At 34.4% G+C, this 21,008-nt stretch overlaps 1 protein-coding gene and 1 long non-coding RNA gene across 3 annotated transcripts in view; one reads left to right on the top strand and one right to left on the bottom strand.

Moving 5' to 3' along the window:
- The window catches only part of TRIM16 (tripartite motif containing 16), a 42,542-nt gene extending 31,433 nt beyond the window's left edge, over positions 1-11,109 (top strand). The window contains exon 6 of the mRNA XM_074225170.1: positions 1,304-11,109. Within this exon, the coding sequence (XP_074081271.1) occupies positions 1,304-1,953 (650 nt within the window). The 3' untranslated portion in view covers positions 1,954-11,109. The remainder of the gene's footprint in view (positions 1-1,303) is intronic.
- Positions 1-21,008, bottom strand: part of LOC141514395 (uncharacterized) — a 147,931-nt gene that overhangs the window by 14,314 nt on the left and 112,609 nt on the right. The gene's annotated exons all lie outside the window — the stretch shown is intronic.

Raw genomic sequence — 21,008 nt, 5'->3', positions numbered from 1 at the left:
TATATATGGAAATGAATGTTATATAAATACAAAGGGAATTAATAAAAATTAAATGAATTTTTAAATAAAGATTGCTAGAGCTTAAAGCATACTTAGATTTTGAAGAATATGGTATCACTTCCATACCATAGTGAGACTTTGGAACTGAATATTAGTACCAACTATCATATGGAATATATATATATATATATATATATATATATATATATACACATATACACATAAACATGATTTTACTTATAAAATAAAAAATTTCCCCATTCTTGATTTTAAAATTGCATAAATTGAATATTTATTAGTGTTTATCTTCTAAAATTAATAAAAATTTTTCTTGTGTGGCATCCCCCAATTTATATTTTTCTCAAATTTTTCCCAATATGAAATTAGATCTACTGGTCATCATTAGTTTTATTTAAATTTTATTTATTTAAAGCAATGGGGTTAAGTGACTTGCCCAAGGTCACACAGCTAGGCAATTATTAAGTGTCTGAGGCCAAATTTGAACTCAGGTACTCCTGTCTCCAGGGTCTGTGCTACCTTAGCTGCCCCTCATCATTAGTTTTTAATAATGAACCTTGTCCAGCCCATTCAAACTTATTAGTGGATTTTGTACTGGGGTTTGATCTTTTGGGTTATTGTTTTCCATGTCCAAAATGAAATCTCTTCTCCCATCTTTGTGTTTTTCTCCCTCTCTCTCCCTGTTGTGAAGTTTATGTAATAGTTATGTCAAGCAATAAGAATTACCTTTTGTAGAAAAAGATTATTTTTTTTTCTGAGTAGTGAGTGAAACTGTCTTAATAAAAATGGAACTTATTTTGCTAAATATGGTAAATTTCAGATTTGAAGAATTGGATCTTAGCAGGCTCTACAGAAAGTTTTGGCCAGTTATTGAACCCTTAAAGTTGTTTACTCTCACTGCTCAAAGTCTATGAACTAGGGAAATTTTGGGATACTTGGTTCTGTCTCAAAGAATTAATAGAGATATTTTCCACAGTCATCTTTTTTTTAAACAAAAATAAATGAAATCTCTTCCTAGCTTTTCATCAACAAGCAGCTGTTGACCCACTTTTCATATTTAACAAATGGTTTAACTGTCAAAACCCTAGAAATTGGGAAGCAAATGAATACCTGTTCATCTTCTATTTTTTTTTCAATGTTGTTTGGTGAAACCATAACTTGAGTATGGACCTTATTAGAGAACAGAGAACACTGTATTATATTTTGTGTCTGTGACCAACTAGATGAAAGATATATCTCTTTGATGTTTCTATCTTGTTAATCACTCTCTCTTGTGTTTCTTTAGATGCCTACCCTATCACATTTGATCCTGATACAGCTCATAGGTATCTCCGGCTCCAGGAGGACAATCACAAGGTCACAAATACCTCTCCCTGGGAGCACCCATACCCAGACCATCCTAGTAGATTTGAACACTGGCGACAAGTGCTATCCAGGCAGAGTCTGTACTTAGATCAATATTATTTTGAACTGGAGCTCAAAGGAGCAGGTGTTTATCTTGGTGTAACAAATAGAAGCATAGACCGGAAGGGTTCAGAGAGTACTAGTTGTATCTCAGGGAATAGCTTTTCTTGGAGTATCCACTGGAATGGGAAGGAGTTTAGTGCCTGGCACAATGGCTCTGAGACTCCTTTGGAGGTTGGTCAGTACCAGAGGCTTGGGATCTATTTGAACTACGTAGGGAGCACTCTCTCCTTTTATGGAATTGAGTTTGAAACTATAGTTCTGATTCACAGGTTTAACTGTGACTTTACTGAGCCAGTCCACTTTGCATTCTGGCTTTCAAAAAAGGATAGTTCAATACAGATCATTAAATTGAGTGACAATGAAGAAAACTTACTTTCTTTGCCAGGAATTTCTTTAGCTTCTTCAGCAGAAGCTCCTGGGGTTCAAGTCAAACTCCTCTACCAAACACAGACTGGAGACAGTGAGTAGTTCTTCAAGAATGATTATGTAACAAATGTTGTTGGTGTTCTCCAACATTAAAAATCATAGAAATAGGAGAAAAACAGGAATAAATTGGTTTGTTCTACCTATTCTCAGCTGCATTGTTCTACACGGCAAATTCCCTGACACTTTTCTTAATCCTTTTGGCATTTTAAACTTGTATTTCCTGAGGGCTCAGTCATATTAAGCTAAGTACTTTGAATAATTACTAAAACATATTTGATTCAGGCTAAAAATGTACATGTTAATTATTGAAAATAGTTCATATAATAAAGGTGATATGCCTTCCCCAAGATCTCCTTTATTGTATTTATGACAAAGAATTTGCTACCTCAAACGTAACCTTTGGTTATTGGACAGCTTTGATTGCTAAAAGTTCTTCCTTATGTTGAGCCAAAAATTTATTTCCCTGGAGCATGAATAATTCTTCCACAAGATCGCCCTTGAGACCTCTAGAAAGGTTATAGTTAAGTCTATTTCTCTGAGACACTCCAGCAAAAGTAAAAAAGCAAAGTTTTAATAAGTTCCTTCTTACATCCAGGACTGAAGTAAAGAAGAATAATCTCTAACCTTGAAGGTCTTGACCTCCTAGTTTGATTTTTTTTGACCAGGTAAAAGTGGTTATTCAAAGGCCTCTTTGCCTCATCTCCTTAATCACTGAGTATTACCTATGTCAAACTGAGACCTGGGAAAGATCTAACTTAAAAGGTCAAGGTGTCCTACTGCATACAGGGCTCTCTCCAGTTGTCCTGATCCATATTTGACCCTTCTTCAAGAACAAAGGACAAATAACAACAACATCATCCAGGATTTTACAAGCAGACAGTAGGAGACTGTGGGTATATTGATAAGGGGCCTCTTTAGTGGGGTATGAAACCAGTGTGATCATGTCATTGGTAAATCCTTTGTTAAAATCAATGAGATCTGGGGTCCTCACCTGTTCAAGTCACAGGTGGAGACAAAGCCAACTTCTAGTAGTTGAATAATGAAGGATATGGGAATAAAAAAGAGGCACTTGGGCAATGGAAGCCATGGGGCCCTCCGGGTATCCTGAAGCAGCAGGATTTCTGATATTTAGACCCAAATCAAGGACTAAAGCTAATCTCTGATGGGTAACAGTGGAAAATGGAGGTAGGGATAACGTTGAGGGCAATGTACTTATGGAACCTCTAGGAAATTGAGGCAGAGGATAGGGACAGGGATTGAATCAGAAAGCAAGCTTTCTTTATCAGGCCAGAAAAAAGGCAGGAGGTACTAGGGTTTATCAAGAATTGCAGAAGGACAGGGTAACATCACCCAGAAGGCATCAGAGGTAGGATCAGGACCCATAACCTCTCATTCAAGAATAAAGAATGGGGCAGAGCCTGGCATTGACACAATGTCCTAAATCAGGAACTGAGACTCTCTTTACCAGTTTCAGTTCATTTACCAATTTTTTTTGTTTGTGCTTGTATTTATTCTAAGTCTTTAATAAAAAGAATATGCCATGCCTAAGTGCAGAGTCTTTGTGACATGGTACTGTAAAATTCTTTCTAGGTTGACATCTATTCATTAACCAATACTCTGTGTACAATGTAAATAGTTATATAGACATCAAACATTTTTTTTTAAAATTTCAGTCTATGGTCCACTTTCCTATTAATTATTAATTTTGTTGACTTTCTCCTTCCTTTTGTACAGGAGATGGCATTGTGAGTAGGGGTAGTAACTTAAGGGATAATAACTGGATAGAGGTAATCCTAAATAGAGACAAGAAGCAGTAGTGATCACATTTATAGCTATACTAGGACTTTCCTTACTTTTCTTTCTAATCATTATGTTTTTTAATACCATAGATTAAATATATTTAATAAGAGAGAAAAGAGTGGCTAAAATATGAGAGAAATTTGCAATGTGAATCTTTGAGAGTAAGCACAACTGAGAAAGTCTAAAAATATGTAGTGTGGTCCTCCCACATTCACTAGGGGCTGCGTTCAGTCACTTCATCTATCAACACAATTTTATTTTTTGAATTTTATTTTAAATTTCCCTGTAGGAAATTCCATTTAACTTAGAAGCCAAGCATATGCATATGCATACTTTGGGACTTAACTCACAAGGGAAGCAAGCCAAGGATCTCAAATGGGTGGGAATAATTGAGCCAAAAATATCCATGAGGTATATGAGAAAAATTAAGCTATAATCCTTAAATTCAAAGCACAGAACCCAGGTTCCACTTGATTAAAAACTGGGTACTATACAGTCCCAGCTGAATGAACAGTTGTGGCTTAAATTTCAAATACCATCTAGTGGTTTTCATAGCTATAGTAATATGCTGTAGTTACTTCAAGACACTTTGGAAAAAAGAAAAACTATACATATAGTACACATCATTAAGTACATCTATGTATTTGGTCCTAGGAGAACAAAGAGTTATTAGATATAGTTTTGACTCCAGAGGGTCTAGGTCAGTTGAGGCAGAGAGACACATCATATGCACAAAAAGTTAAAAACAATATTATGAATTGATAGTGTGGGACAGTGAACAGAACTCTGATCTTGGAGTCAGGTTGACCTGGTTTCATATCCTGACTCACACATTTATTTACTTCAGTATGACCCTGATTAAGTCATTTAACTTTTCTGAGTCTCAGTTTCCTCATCTGTAAAACAAGATAGTTGGACTCAATGACCCTCAAGGTTTCTTTCTACTCTAAATATATGATCCTATGATTCTATGAAGATTTAATGTGCTGACAAGATATTAGCATCCTGAAATTTTTTAAACAAAGCATGAACACTTCCCTGAGTCAGAGGGGAGCAATGAATCATATAGTTCTTAGGCTCACAGTGTACACTAGAACAAAGAAATAGCTGTCTTTTGGAGACTCAAATCCTATTATGAAGGAGTACCTTACATGGGGAGTTATACAAGGCAAAAGAGTAGTATATAAAGAATAGTATTGCTTTAGGGACTCAGCTGAAGGCTGGTGCAACAGGGAAAGATTTTATGGATCAAGAAGCAATTGAACTAGACCATAAAAAAAAAAGAATACTTTTAATATAAAGAAAAGGGTAGAAATGATGAGAGAGGGACAATAGGGGGAAGGAATTTCAGGAAGAGAGAATGATGAAAGTATAAATTTCTTGTACTTTATTTGATTCTTTCCCTTAACAAGTAGTTGTTTATGTTTTTTTATTGAATTTGAATATTTCATATTTTTCCAAGAGAATAAATTAAATGGTTCTGTAGCTCTCAGTTTCTTTTTCCTAGTGGATCAGAGACCCTTAATAGATAAGCAATTATAGAGTCACAGATCTAGAGTTGAAAGAGATCTCAGACACCATCTAACTCAACTCCCTCATTTTATAAATTTTGAGAAAACTGAAGAGAAAATCAATGATTAGTCTAAGGGGGCCATGTTGGTAATGTGTTAGATGAAGAATTCAAACTCAGGGCTTCTTACTCAGAGGGTACTATACTACCCTACTATACTACCCTAGGCTTTTCCAAACCTGCTTTAACATTTCTTAGCCCTTCCAAGTCTATTAAATAGTTGATCATCTATTAAAAAACAATGGAGGAAACCTCTGAAAACACTTTACTTTTTACCAGAGATGTTCAGTATTTAAAAAACTGAAGATTCTGGGAATCCTAACAATTTAAGAATCCTTTTGTGATGTGGCTAAATAATTTCCTAATTATTCTTTTAGATGTCAGAGTTTTTTTCATCCAGCCTTTCTGGAGAACAATTTGGAATTATGCCCAAAGGGCAATAAAAATGTGCATACACTTTGATCCAGCAGTAGCACTACTGGGTCTATACCCTGAAGAGATCATGGAAAAGGGTAAAAACATCACTAGTACAAAAATATTCATAATAGCCCTGTTTGTGGTAGCAAAGAATTGGAAATTGAGTGAATGTCCTTCAACTGGGGAATGGCTGAACAAATTGTGGTATTATTTACTTCATGAAACATTATTGTTCTATTAGAAACCAGGAGGGATGGGGAATTCAGAGAAGCTTGGAAGGATTTGCATGAACTGATTTGGAGTGAGATGAGCAGAACCAGAGGAACATTGTACACTGCAATGGCAACATGGAGTTAATGATTAATCTTAATGGGCTTGCTCCATCAGTGCAACAATCAGAGACAATTTTAGAGTACCTGCAATGGAGAATACCATCTGTATCCAAAGAAAGAATTGTGCAGTTTAAACAAAGACCAAAGACTATTAACCTTCAATCTAAAAAAAATTATCTTATTATGTAATTTTGCTATCTCTTATATTTTATTTTTTCCTTAAGGATATGATTTCTTTCTTGACACATTCAATTTTAATCAATGAATTGCATGGAAAAAATGTAAAGACTATCAGATTGCATTCTGTGGTGGGTGGGGGGAGGGAAGCAAGATTGGGGGAAAATTGTAAAATTCAAAAAACAATAAAAAAAGTCAAAGCTTTTTAATACCCTGGACTTTCATATACTTTTATCTGAAGAACTATATTTAACATTTGATATTTGAAGAACTATAATTTAATATTTGAAGAACTATAGAATATGGCTAAGAGTTGGACTTCAGGTAGAGAATTGTTTGGCCAAAGCAAATAGTCTTCTATATTGGTATTATGATCTGCCTTATTAGTTGGAAGGATGATGACTTGAAATATTACTTTTCTTTTACCTGTATTACTTCTAAGGATCACCATATTGTTTTTGGTTTCTTCTCTTTCTCCCGTACTGTGATCATTTACTGTCCTTTCTCTTTAATGCTCTTCTAAACTGTTTACTTCCTCCTTCTCTTTGTGGTCTCTGTTACTATCTAAATACCTATAACTAAGTTGGATTGTGACCATCAATTGCCAAGTCTTTTTATCTTTTTTTTCTCCCTACTCCATCATCATCTTTGATGCTTCGGTAAATTTGCAAATTATAAATATATAGGTGAACATTGAAAAAATGATTGGTAAGATGAACTTAGATCTCATTACTCATTCTGAATCCCAAACTATTTGGCTGGAGGAGTCCTTAGAGAACATTTAGTATAATTCTGCCATTTTTCCAGCAGTGAAAATTTGAATTCCAAAGGAGAAATAGTTTGCCTATGATCACAAGACCAGAACTCAAAATCATGGGACAGCAAGTAGCCCTCAACCTTTATCATTAAGGGATCTGTTCTTTATTCCAATGAAGAATTCAGTGCCAGCACTTTTCCACCTTCTCCCTATCATAATTTGCCAGGAGACAAGGAAGTTTGGTCAAAAAAAGCTTCCTTCCATGATTCTCTCTTAAAGAGAGTTTTGTGAACTATAAGGATGTGGGCAAAAGAATAAATTTGGGATTGAGGGTCATTTAGATCATACTTGAAGATTAGATAGGATCTTGGTTATTATGTGTAACTGCTATTGAGACTATCATATGACTACATTCCTTAAATACATTTAGTCACCAAACTTTACTCATTATTCCTTTGAGACCAGTCTCTTGTCTTTTTCTCATCTCTATCCTAAATATTAAAACCCAGGCAAAATCATTGTGATATTGCACCTGGATTAATGGCATCACTATAATAGCTTCTGAGTTAGTCCTCTTGCCTTTAAGTCCTTCCTACCTCCACCTCTCAGCTGATTACCTTGCCTTATAGTTCACTGCAAAAATTTAGACCATTTCCTAAGAACTCTTTCTTCTTTGACTACAAATCTAAGATAAAGAGCCTCAGTTAGGCCTTCACTGCTGTGAGGTGATCCTTTTATGTCTCACTAATTAATTCACTATCCCACTCACCATAATTAATCTTCCAAAACTTGCTATCCTTCCTCAAACCTCTTATGGTTCCCCTCCCCCTACTCTCTAAGGTGAGAACATTCCCTCATATTTTACTTGGGCAGCTAGGTGGCACATCTGGTGCCACATCTGGAGTCAAGCATATTTGAATTCAAATTTGGCCTCTCATTCTTACTAAGTATGTATCCCTGGATAAGTCACTTAGCTCATTACCTCAGTTTCCTCATCTATAAAAAGAAAATTGTAATAATAATTTTAAAATGCTTGACACAATTCTTGGCACACAGTAAGCACTATATAAATATTAACTATTTTTATTACTGAAAAAATAGAAGTCATTTGCCAAGGGCTCCCTATTCTCCCTTATTTCTCTTCTCACATCATTTAATGTCTTATGTTACTACTTTTTTTGACTCTTTAAAATTTTGTTTTTAATGTTTATTTTATTTTTTCAATTATATGCAAAGATAGTTAGCTTTCAACATTTATATTTTTGTAAGCTTTTGAGTGCCACATTTTTCTATCTCCCTCTATTCCCTACCTTTTCCCCATGATAGCAAGTAATCTGATTAAGATTACATATGTACAATAATGTTCAACATATTTCTATATTAGTCATATTGTGAAAGAAGAATCAGAACTAAAGGGAAAAACCCCAAGGAAAAAAGAAAAAACATAAAACAAGTTTTAAAAAGTGAAAATATTATGCATATGTACACTTTGATCTGCATTCAGACTCCACAATTTTTTTCTCTTGATGTGGATGGCATTTTCCATCACAAGTCTAGAATTGTTTTTGATCACTGAACTACTGAGAGGAGCTAAATTCATAATAGGTGATCATCATACAATGTTGCTATTAATATGTACAATATTTCACTTGGTTCTGCTCACTTCACTCAGCATCACTTTATGTAAGTATTTCCAGGATTTTCATGACTTTTTTCATTTGTTTTTGCAAGGCAATGGGTTTAAGTGACTTGCCCAATGTCACACAGCTAGGTAATTATTTTTTTAAATAGGGAAACTGTATTATAGTAAAAGGAATTATATACAATAAGAACAATGTCAGGAATAAACTTATACATTCCACATATGTCTTTTCATGCAAATTCATGAAAGAAACATTAACTGGACCATGAACAAATATATACAGTAACATAATAGATATAGGAGACTTCAATATTTCAGTTTTGGACAAATCCAGTACAAAAATAAGCAAAAGGGAACATATAGAAATGAACAAATTATTGATGAAACTAGAGTTAAAATTTTTGGCATTTCCCAAATTGAATTGCAAAAGAATAAATTTTATTCTCAGTACCTCATGAAATTTTTGCAAAAATTTAAATATTGCATGTAGCTATAAAAAGGCAGAAAAAGTTAATACATTCTTTATAGACCAAACTATAATAAAAAAAATCACTCATTCAGGGACATTCTAATAAGGGAGTTAAGTATGTATTATATATATATAATAGTATAAATGTAAAGTTAATAATTATAAATAGATACAAAGCAATTAAATACTACTTTATGATTCAGAAATAAAACCCTGGAGAAACTGGGACCATGGGAAGTGGGAAAGTTACAGAAAGAGAGAGCATAGAAAATAAAGAGGGCCTGAGACAAAACTTCGGGATACAAACAGTTTAAAAAATATGATATGGCAGTTTGACAAGAGAAGGTGGGTAAAAAGATGACAGAGGATGTGATATTTAAGAACAAAGGTCAGTGTAGAGTTCAAATGACTAAATTATTGTGTTGAAATTGTAGAGGGAGAAAAGTGACCAAATGGCCTGAAAAAGTTCTGAGAAATAGAGTAAATGGAGTTCCTAATGATGGTTAAAAAAACAAAACAGATATACACATTCTAGGCTTAGGAGAGGTGAAGCATAAAGAGAGGTAAAAAGAAAGGTCTTGGCGCAGCTAAGTAGCACCAGCCCTGGAGTCAGGAGGACCTGAGTTCAAATTTGACCTCAGACACTTAATAATTACCTAGCTGTGTGGCCTTGGGCAAGCCACTTTAACCCCATTGCCTTGCAAAAAAAAAAACCCTAAAAAAAAGAAAGTTCAAATAAAAATGGTCTAAATCATTATTGATTTAGAGAAATGCAAATTAAAAGAGTTTTGAGACGTCATTTCACACCTATTAGATTGATTAAAATGATAGAAGGGGGGAAAATGGCAAATGTTGGAGGGGATGTGAAGAAATTGGGATATTAATACACTGGTGTTAGAATTGATGGTGGTGGACTTATCTAACCATTTTGGAGAATAATCTGGAATTTTGTCCAGAATTATAAAATGACAATATCAATATTAAGCGTATTTCTCAAGGTAATCAGGGAAAAAGGAGAAGAACCTATATGTTCCAAAACATTTATAACAGCTTTCTGTGGTGGCAAAGAACTGAAAATTCAGGGGATATCCATCAATTGGGGAATAGCTAAGCAAGTTGTAGTATATGATTATGATGACATATGACTATGTAGTAAGAAATGATGAGATGACTAATTATAGGAAAACATAGACTTGCAAGAAATGATGAAAAGTGGGGCGGCTAGGTGGCGTAGTGTATAAAGCACCGGCCTTGGAGTCAGGAGTACCTGGGCTCAAATCTGGCCTCAGACACTTAATAATTGCCTAGCTGTGTGGCCTGGGGCAAGCCACTTAACCCCATCTGCCTTGCAAAAACCTAAAAAAAAAATGATGAAAAGTGAAGTGAGCAGAACCAAGAGAATATTATAGCAATATTGTTCAAAGAATAACTGTGAACAGCCCAATTATTCATAGCACTATAATACTCAAATAAACTATAAATGGCAGCCTTGTCTACTGCAGAGGGTGAGGTGGGGAGGGAGACAGTTCAGAACTTAAAATGTAACAAAAAATTAATTTATTAAAAAAATAAAGAAAAGATTATGGTCAGATAGGGGAGTATTTGATTTTCAGAGATAATAGGCCAGGAAATCTGATTACAATGAGAGTACAAAATAAGTACCACAGAAGGCTGAGAAAAATCTGGTCAGTGATCATTCTGAGACACGAAGGAGTAAGGAGAAAGTTTACATATATAAAAACAGAAGATGTGCATTGGTTACATATGTGTAACCTTATCATTTGTTATATACTACATGTGGCCAATATATTTGGCCTAGTATTTATAATTTTTCCTATGTCTGCTATGGATTCTGTTTCTGAGTGTATCCTATATATTGGGTCTATCTCATGCAATTTTGATGTATATATTATATATTATGTTTATGTATTTGCTATGTAATCTGGAATAATTGCCGGTGATACTCAAAATGCCATTTAATTAATGCTTATGATAAATGCTTATAGAAACATTCATACACTTGGTGGGCTTTGCAGAGACTATCTATCTATATATTTTATATATATATATATATATGTATATATATATATATAGAATATACATATATATATATATTTAAAACTGTGAGATAACGGAATTATCTAAGGACTTTACTTCTAATAGTGCTTAGAGCCAAAAGAATATTATGCAGAGGACTTTGTGTGATGTCACTAGAAAAGAACTTTGTGAAGAGGCTCTGCAAGGGAGATGATTTAAAAGTATGGCAAGAGGTTGAGAGAGTGCAATATGCAGAACTAAGGTCAGGACAGAGTAACATTTGGGGCATCAAACATGGTATTCTGAACTTGCCATACCATCTGGGATCATGGTCATGACTACAGACTTGAGGCAAGAGATTTCAAACATTCTCCTTCCTACGCCAAAGGACTCCTAAGAATCTGAGAATCAGAAAATATTGCATGCATAACTTGGGACAGTTAATATCAAAATGGTGTTATCATACAACAAAGTTGGGAAATTAGAGGGATTAAATTAAAATTAGACTGTAATTCCCCTTTGTGAATGGGTACAGAGAATATTTTTTTCCATTTTTATCCCCTTGTTATTTGTTGCTTTATCCTTTAATTAAATATTTTGTTCTTGAAAATCTGACTCTGGTATAACTAGCAAGGATGTTATCCTGGATGGGGTCTTGGACTGTGAAATTGGATCCTTATCACCCCACAAAACCAGTCACATTGAATCTAGAAGTATTTAAGAGGAGATTTATATTTCTTGGGATATACCTGGCATTTTTATGGATTAAAGTTGTTTTGTAGTACAAGGTCAAGCTATTGCTATGTACTTTAGCATTTATTAAGACTGGGATTTTTGGCAGGGGATATAAGGAAATCAACATTACAAAGGTAAGTTATATACACAATAGTCTCATCTTAAAACTCACTTATTTGGCATTATATATGCTGGTGGACTTCACTAAAGATTTTTCCTTTTTTTGAAATCTAGAAAGTGGACCTGGAACTCATGTCCTACTTCCTCTATTCATTCCTGGGGGCAGATGAGTTATTCCCACCTACTGCCACCACAGAGGTGGGATCTTTCCTAGGGCAATCACACAAGTGAGATCCACCCCATCCTCACGTTCAGGTGTAACCTGAGTTATGAGGGTGACCTTGATGAGAAATAGGTGAGAGTTTATGGTTAGACACAAAATGACAAGAATTCCCCATACAATTGACCAAGCCAACGCCTCCCTACCTCATCCAAGCACAAGTAAGACATCACCACCCCCGGAGCATAAGTGAGACCACAGGTTGACTAAGACACCTCCCCCTTCCCAGAAGGTAATCAGTTAAGGCCTCACTGGTAAAAGAAATTCACACACAAGTGAAACACAAAGGTAAGTTCCTACAAGTTACTGATAGCGAAAGAAACAATACATTTTCCTAGAGGATAAGATCATTCCAGAGTCAAAGGATTATTGTGCCAAGCTCAAGGCTTGCTAGACCTCAGCTCTGGGAAATATTTGTAGGTTAGGACTCCTCCCCACCACCCTCCACACATACACCCAGGCCCTAGCTGATCCCCATCCTGCACCAGGGTCAGGGTCAAGAAGGAGAGATGTTGAGTGGAGAAAAACTGGGTTATTGTGAACCTCCCCCTCTTATGACTGAACCAGACAGAGAGAGAAGATGCTGCAAATCTGTCCTCATGATATTGGTCATCTGTTGTTGATACCTCCCTCTTCTCAGTTCATATCTGATTCATGGTGGGACTCAGTTGGAATGTGATGAACTTTATTTATCTTCTAGAATTGAAGAAAATAGGAATGATTTTCTGGTCCTGTGTATCATAAATAAAAAGTAAATGAAGGTGAAGTCCATTGTTCAAAGCAAAGTACTTGACAGGTTGGTAGTTGTATATATAAGTTTGTAGGATGAATGATTTCATGTACAGCCTTCCAGAGCTGGATCAGCAGAGGATTAATGTTTGTACCAATTTTAGATATTAAATCCTTCTTTACTTTCTTCACAACCTGGAGGGCTGGTAACAGTCAATTTCTCTTATATACTTGTGCCTCTTGGTGTCTTCTACCAAGTCACCTTCAAAGTAATTGTGGAGGATCCAAGTCATATTGAAGAGTGCCTTAGGTGTTCTTCATCTTCACCTTCATGACTCTCCCTCAGTCTGCCCCTGAATTTCTCACACTCTGTCTTGTGATTCCCTGTCATCTCATAGGAATATGCTTCTGAGTCAACATCTGGCTTCCAGGGAGCCTTACATACAGAACAGTGGCATCTGTTTCTCTTTGCTTTGATTCCACTCCCCTCCACTATGTGTCTAGCTTAATTGAATTCTAGGACCGATTTTTTGCAGAATCTCCAACTCCTTCATCACATTTTAGGAAGTCAAGAGTACCTGGGTTGAGAAACAAGATGTGAAGGCACCTGGCTTTAGAAACTAGCCAGGTAATTATTAAGAGTCTGAGGTTAGATTTGAACTCAGGTCCTCCTGACTCCAGAGTCCATGCTCTATCTCCTGCACCCCAGCTGCTCCCTTTTCATGAATTCTTACAAAAAGATAGTACTCCATCATATTCATATACCATAATTTGTTTGACCATTCCCCACTTCATGTATTCTCTTGTTTTTTAATTCTTTTCCTACAAAAAGAATTGCTATACATATCTTAGACATGCGGATTTTTTCCCCACTTTTTCATGATCACTTTGAAATACAGACCTAGCAGTGGTATTGCTGGATCAAAGGGTATATACATGGTTTTAATGGTCTTTAGGTATAGTTCCAAATTACTCTTTATAGTGGTTGGATAAGTTCACAACTCCACCAACAGTGAATTAGTGTCCCAGTTTTCCCCTATCCCCTCCAACCTTGATCATTTTCCATTTTTGTCATTTTAGCCAGTCTTATAAGCATGAGGTGGTACCTCAGAGTTCTTTAATAATGCATATTAAATCAATAGTGTTTTAGAGTGTTTTTTCATATAACTATAGATAGCTTTAATTTCTTCATCTGAAAATTTCCAGTTCATATCCTTTATTTATCATTGGGAAATGACTTATAGTCTTATAAATTTGACTCAGTTCTTTACATAATTTAGAAATGAGTCTTTTCTCAGAAACACTAGCCATGAAAATTGTTTCCCAGCTTTCTACATTCCTTCTAATCTTGGTTGCATTGGTTTTATTTGTGCAAAACTTTTTAATATAATGTTATCTCTTGTTATTTATCTCTTGTTTATTTATAAACTCCTCCCCTCTCCAAGATCTGACAGATAAACATTCCTTGTTTTCTTAATTGACTTATGATATGATCCTTTATGTCTAAATTTTGAATCCATTTGACCATATAATTCATGAAATGATCTATGATTTATGCTATTATATTCATTTTGTCTTATAAGAAGAGATGGCTTTTCTCCTTTCCAAGGCAAAGAACTACATGGACAAGTAGTTGTATTCCATTATTTTCCCCAGTGGATTGTTCCCTCTCTAATCTCCATTCCTTTTATCTTTCATGCTTCTTATCTGCGTGCTTCTTCTGCATGCTTCCCTGTTAACTGTGATCAGCCCATATTCCCCCATCCTCAAAAAATTCTCATTTGATTCATCCATTACAGCTAGCTATTGTCTCACATTCAAATCTTAAATAAATATAAAATCTTAAACTACTTAAGAATTCCTACATATCCTTTTCTCTAACTCTCTTTTAGACTCCTTTCAATATAGCTTCCAACTGTAACATTCATCTGAAACTGCTAACTCCAAAGTTACTAATGTTCTCAATTGCCAAATCAAAAGGCCTTTAACGTATTCCTCATACTTCTTGACCTCCCTTCAGCCTTTAATAATATCAATCACCTTTTTCTTGATTATCTCTAGATTCTCTTCCTATCTGTAGGACCCATCCTTATAAGTCTCTTTTGCTGGACCTTCATTGAAATCATCACTTTTTGTGCATTTATGTGACCCTTAGGGTTTGTACTGAATCCTTTCCCCTTATTCTTCTCTGTTTCACTTGTAGATCTTACCATCTCCTATTGTGTTAGTTATTATCTCTATGCAGATGATTCTCAGATCTGTCTAGTCTTAACTTCTTTTCTAACTATGCTTATCTTCCAACTGCTTATAGGACATCTTGAACTAAATGTCCTGTAGTCATGTTAAACTCAATAGATTGAGCTAAGTGTCCTGTAGCTATGTTAAATTCAATAGATGGAGCTCACCCCTAAAAACTTTTTCATTTTGCCAACTTGTCTATTACACACAGGTTCACAAACTAGGAGTCATATTTCACTCTTCCCTTTCCTCTCATTGCTATCCCCTCATTCTTATCAGATAATTGGTTCAGTCTTGTCATTTCTATCTTTGTAACATTTCTCAAAAGGAAGAAAATTTAATTAAAAACTTCAATTAAGAGCACACGATTGTAAAATTAAGAGAACTGAAATAACCAAAATATCACAAACCTCATTAAATTGTAAGATGAAAGTCATTGAATCAACATTTGATGAATTCTGTGGATTTCAAGAGAGCACAGGAAGATTTTTCAAAATGGTTAAAAAAAAGTAAGATTCCTCAAAGAAAAAATTTGGAAGAGAAAAATGTCAGAATATATGGGCTGCACAATTGAAATAATTAGAATAGAAAACCTTGAATTCACAGTAGTGAGTCTTCCCAATGAATCCAAAGAAATAACAATAGAAGATAATATAAATATACTGAAATGTGATATCTGGAAGAAGACAAAACAAAGGGAAATGATATTAAAAGGACATATAATTAGACAACAGCCACTGTTTGGTAGAGACATTTATCTTATGCAATAAGTAAGTAGGAGGGAAGAGAATGAAAAAAAGGGGCTGGTAGATTAAAGAAGGTAGTGGGACATAGGAGAGAGACAGTTAAAAGAGAGAGAAAGGATAATAAAAGAAAATAATTTGAGGGAAATGCAGAGTTAACAGTCATAATTGTGATTAAGAATGAACTCAGCATAAAACAGACATAGCAGAATAGATTAGAAAACACAATCCAATGATATGGTGTTTACAAGAAACAGGAAGACACATACAGGTTACTTGAAACAGAAAGACACATACAGGGTTAAAATAAGGTCCTAGAATAGAATCTATGCTTCAGCTAAAGTTTAAAAAAGGCAGGGATAGCAATCATGATCTCAGGTTAAGTAAAAAAAAAATTATAATCAAAAGAGATAAGCAGGGAAACTTATTGTTCAGTCATGTCTGATTGTATGTGACTACATGACTTTGTCTTGGTATTTTCTTGGGAAACTTCTTGGAGTAGTTTGCCATTTCCTTCTCCAGTGTGTCTCCATTTTACAGCTGTGGAACTGAGTCAAATACATGTTATGTGACTTGCCAGGATCATCCAATTAGTAAATGACTGAGTCCACTCCTGACTTCAAGCCTGGTGCTTTAGATTCTGCACTTCCTAGCTTCAGTAAAACTACATCTTGCCAAAAGGTACCATAGAAAATAAAGTAATATAAATATTAAAAAATAAATGAACTAAATAACATAATATCCAAATGCTTAAAGGAAAAATTAAAAGTTAAAAATGAAAAAGACAGAAAAATTATACTAATGGGGTACCTTAATTTTCCCATCTTAGAGCCAGCATAAAATAGATAAAATAAATGAGAAAGAATTTAAAAAAAATGAATAGAGTTTTTTAAAAGTTAAATATGATAGCTTTCTGGAGAAAATTGAATGGAATAGAAAGGAATAAACCTTTTTCTCAGCTGTACATATAATTTTCAGTAAAACTGATCATATATTAGGGAATAAAGATCTCACAAACAAATGCAGAAAAGCAATGATATTAAATGTGCCCCTTTGGTACAATAATGAAATAAAAATTTCATTCAGTGATGTAATTGTTACATTAGAAACATAAATTAAAAGTTAATTGGAAACTAATCTAATCCCAAAGAATGAGTAGGTCAAAGAACAAATCAGAGAAACAATCAATAATTTCATTAAAGGAAATAACAACAATGTGACAACTTGCCAGAATTTGATATGCTGCCACATTTAGGTTATATCTCTAAATGTGTACTTCAATAAAAAAGCAGAAAAAGAAGATCAACAACTGGACATGCAACTAAAAAATTAGAAAACTTAATAATCCTTAATTAAGTAGTAAAATAGAAATCCTGAAAAAAAGGAGAGATTAATAAAATTGAAATCAAATAAATGAATAAAGGTAAAAGTTTGTTTTTATGAGGGAAAATCAATAAAATAGATAAATTATGGCTTAATTTGATCAAGGAAAAAAGAATACCAAACTATCAATATCAAAAATTAAGAGTGAATGTACCATCAATGAAGATAGCATTATAAAAATTATCAGGAGTTATTTTCCCCAATTATTTTTTTCAGTAAAACTGACAATCTAAGTAAAATAGATGGATATTTGCTAAAATAAAAATATAAACTCTCCAGAATAACAGAAGAGGAAATACAATAGTTAAATGTCCCTATCATAGAAGAAGAAACTGAGTGAGCCATAATCAGTTATAATTAGCTATAACTAATTTTAATAAAATACTGTTATTAATTTGATAATTTATTTCCACTATTCATATATATTTACAGATATTTATTTTTTATACACATGTATACAAAATGACTAGATTCAAAATAATTACAAAGCATTTAACTATAAGGAGATTGAAAATTAATTTATTATTATTTGCTAGAAATTTGGCATTTTTTGTCAGAAACTTTTTTATCAATAAGCTTTTGTGATAATGCAATTTTCATATGGATGAAAAATGTTCATTTAAATGTTCATATAGGTATATACTATCAAAAAATGCTGAACTTTTTCATGCACGATTCAGCAAAATGTCCTAATAAATAAGAATTAAAAACCTGGAACATTAATTTCATTATATGTTTCTTTTCCTGTTGTGTTACACTGAATTTCAGCAAATTCCAGTTAAATGATACTTTTTTGCTCTCAACTATAAGAGAAAATGTTGCACTGAAAAGTAAAAATTTATTTTCATACAATTTTAATAATTTAAATCACTTTCTAATTAAAATAGAGATTCTTGAATATTTGAGACACACACTTGTTGAAATTATAAAAATTATTTCAAATGACTCATCTTTTCATAGAAAAATGAGTCAAATTAAATTTCTTTCAACATTTTAGTTTCGTTTAGTTTTTCATTTACCTTTTCCAAAGATCATGCTTTCGTGTAATAGCACATAAACATTACAATGACATTTAAACCTGGAAGTTTTAAATTAAATTTATTTAAATGAAAGCAAAATTCTAAAATCAGCTTTTTCTCATTTCCAAGACACTTATTCCTAAAAACAATCTGATTTCATGGTAAAGTTGTCAAAATTGCTGTTCTTCTGGAAGATTTATGATCTTAAGAGGCAGCTAGGTGGCTCAGTGGATAGAGCACTGGTCAGGACCTGAGTTCAAATATGACCTCAGTCACTTAATAATTACCTAGCCGTGTTACCTTGGGCAAGTTTCTTAATACCCATTGCCTTGCAAAAAACCCAAGATTTCTGATCCTTGAGTTATCTCTACACATCCTGCTTTCAAGATGAATGTTTTGTTTCTGTTATGCTTTCTTTTAATATTATTTCTGTTTGTTTCTCTCCTTCACTTCCAAGTACTTACATTTCCAGTCTATTACCCTTTCTTTTATTATTTTGCTGAGACTCGGTACACTGGATTCAAGTTTTTCTCTTCCTGTCTATTATTTCTACTATGCTCTAGATAAGTTCTACTTTTTCAGTTCTTCTCTTTTAACTCATTCATTGACACTGTTTTGTGGTTCCATGCTTTCTTGGACAGCAGTAGGATTCTCTGCATTGTGAGGTGATGATTCACTTTCCTTTATCTTGCAATACTTCTCTGCCATTGCTTCACTGGATTTTTATCTTATCTGAGGTCTCAGTGTCTTCTGGAGATTGCTGAAATTGCTTTATCTTTGGTGGAGAGCTATAGATTTAAATCTTTTTTTTTATTCAGGAGAGGTTTGAGATGTTTTGAAAATCTGAAAAGGTATCTACTTTTCCATTTTGTTGGTCATGTTATTTAGAAGTGTTCTCTATACCTTTTAAGGAAAAGCTAACCTAAATTGCATGGATAGGATTTAGGATAATGTTCCTGTTATAGACTTAGAGTGACTGAATCTAGATTTTTCCAGGACACTTTCTGTTATAGGAAGATCACAGACTAATATGGACCTATGGAAGGGACTTTTGAGATCATTTACTTCCACGCATTCAGGTTAGAGATTAGGAAACTGAGACCCAGGGAGATAAAGTGACTTGTCTAAGGTCACAAAGGTAGTAAATCTCAAAGTTAGGATTCAAATCAAAGGTTCTGAAATTTGTTGGGGAAAGGTTTATTTTATCCCTGAAAGGGGTCAGCCTGCTCCTAACTGATTTCCAGAAACTGCCTACTCAGAGATTTGAGTATGACTACTCCTATGCATATTTAAGGTAATGATGTTTGGCCTTCATTTTTGAAGACGACCACAACATTAGGGAGTTGATGCCATGACAAGCACATGAATTGGAATTGAATGAGGGAGATGCTGTGCTAAGTCATCAGCTTTGCTTTCTCCTCCAGAGCCATCTCCTCCAGTGGCCAGATATCAATAGGGATGACTGGAGATGACCCTGGATGTGAGGCAGTCAGGGTTAAGTGACTTGCCCAGGATCATACAACTAGTAAGAGTCAAGTGCCTGAAATTGATTCCAAGGTCAGTGCTCTATCCACTTTGACAAGGTAGCACAGTGGATAGATCACTGGCCTTGGAGTCAGTAGGAGGTCAAATACAGTCTTAGACTGGAGTTAGTACAGCACCCCCTCACTCAAATCCAATTCATGTGCTTGTCATAGAATCACCTCCCTGATGTCATGATCTTCTTAGAGAATGAAGGACAAACATCATTAGGGCAGACAGGTGGCACAGTGAAGAGAACTCCAGTCCCAGAATCAGAAAGATGTGAGTTCAGATGTAGCCTCAGACATGTACTAGTTGTGTGACTCTCAGATTGCCTCCAAAGACATGAAATAAAATGACACTTATTTTAAAAAATAAACATAGTATCCATTCAGATTGTATGGATTCCCCCCCCCCCCAAATAAGGGTGGCATTGTCCTTAACAGGTCTCTAGGATTATCTTAGATCTCTGAACTGCTGAGAGGAGCTTGCATCCATCATAGCTGGTCAACTCATAATGTTGTAATGTGGACAATGTTTTAAGGTGGATTACAGTCAGATGTCATAGGATTTGATTGGATGTTTGAAGGAATAGGTCTGAGAAGACTATTAAGTCTTGATCAGTCCTGAACTTATTAGGTGAATAGAGACTGAACTGAAAGTCCATAGATGGAAGAAGCTGTCTTGATTAAAATTTATCATAAAAAACTGAGGCAATTCTTCTTTAATATATCATTTATTATAAGAGGCATGCAGCCTCATAATTAAGGATGGATTTAAAAGCCCTGCCTCTGGCCAAGAGATTCCCAAATTAAGCATACAATACAGTATTAGAATGTATAGGACAAGGAACAGAGCAGAAATCATCTAATTGTCTAGAGATGGAAGATCATCATTGGATACATCAAAGGAAGTGGGCATAGTTCTCATTTGGCATGAGAACTACCTCTTTCTTTCTCTAAGGAATTTGTGGGTCCTAGCTACAAGCTGAGTTCCCTGATACAGGAAGACTTAATTTTAAATATGGGACAAGGTTAGGTTGTCCTGGCCTCTTGGGGATACTAAACAAATCTTGTGGGAAATGAGCTACAAGCTGAGACAATGTTTTATGAGAGTATTGAGAATTGAATTTTTCTTTAATTGGCAGCAATTGCTGCTTGGTTTTTTGAAAATTTTGTTGAAAATTTT

This window comes from Macrotis lagotis, chromosome 2 (genome assembly GCF_037893015.1).
Source record: "Macrotis lagotis isolate mMagLag1 chromosome 2, bilby.v1.9.chrom.fasta, whole genome shotgun sequence".
In the NCBI taxonomy this organism is placed as follows: Eukaryota; Metazoa; Chordata; class Mammalia; order Peramelemorphia; family Peramelidae; genus Macrotis; species Macrotis lagotis.
The sequence above is the reverse complement of the archived record's forward strand: the minus strand, read 5'-3'. Positions and strand labels throughout refer to the sequence as shown.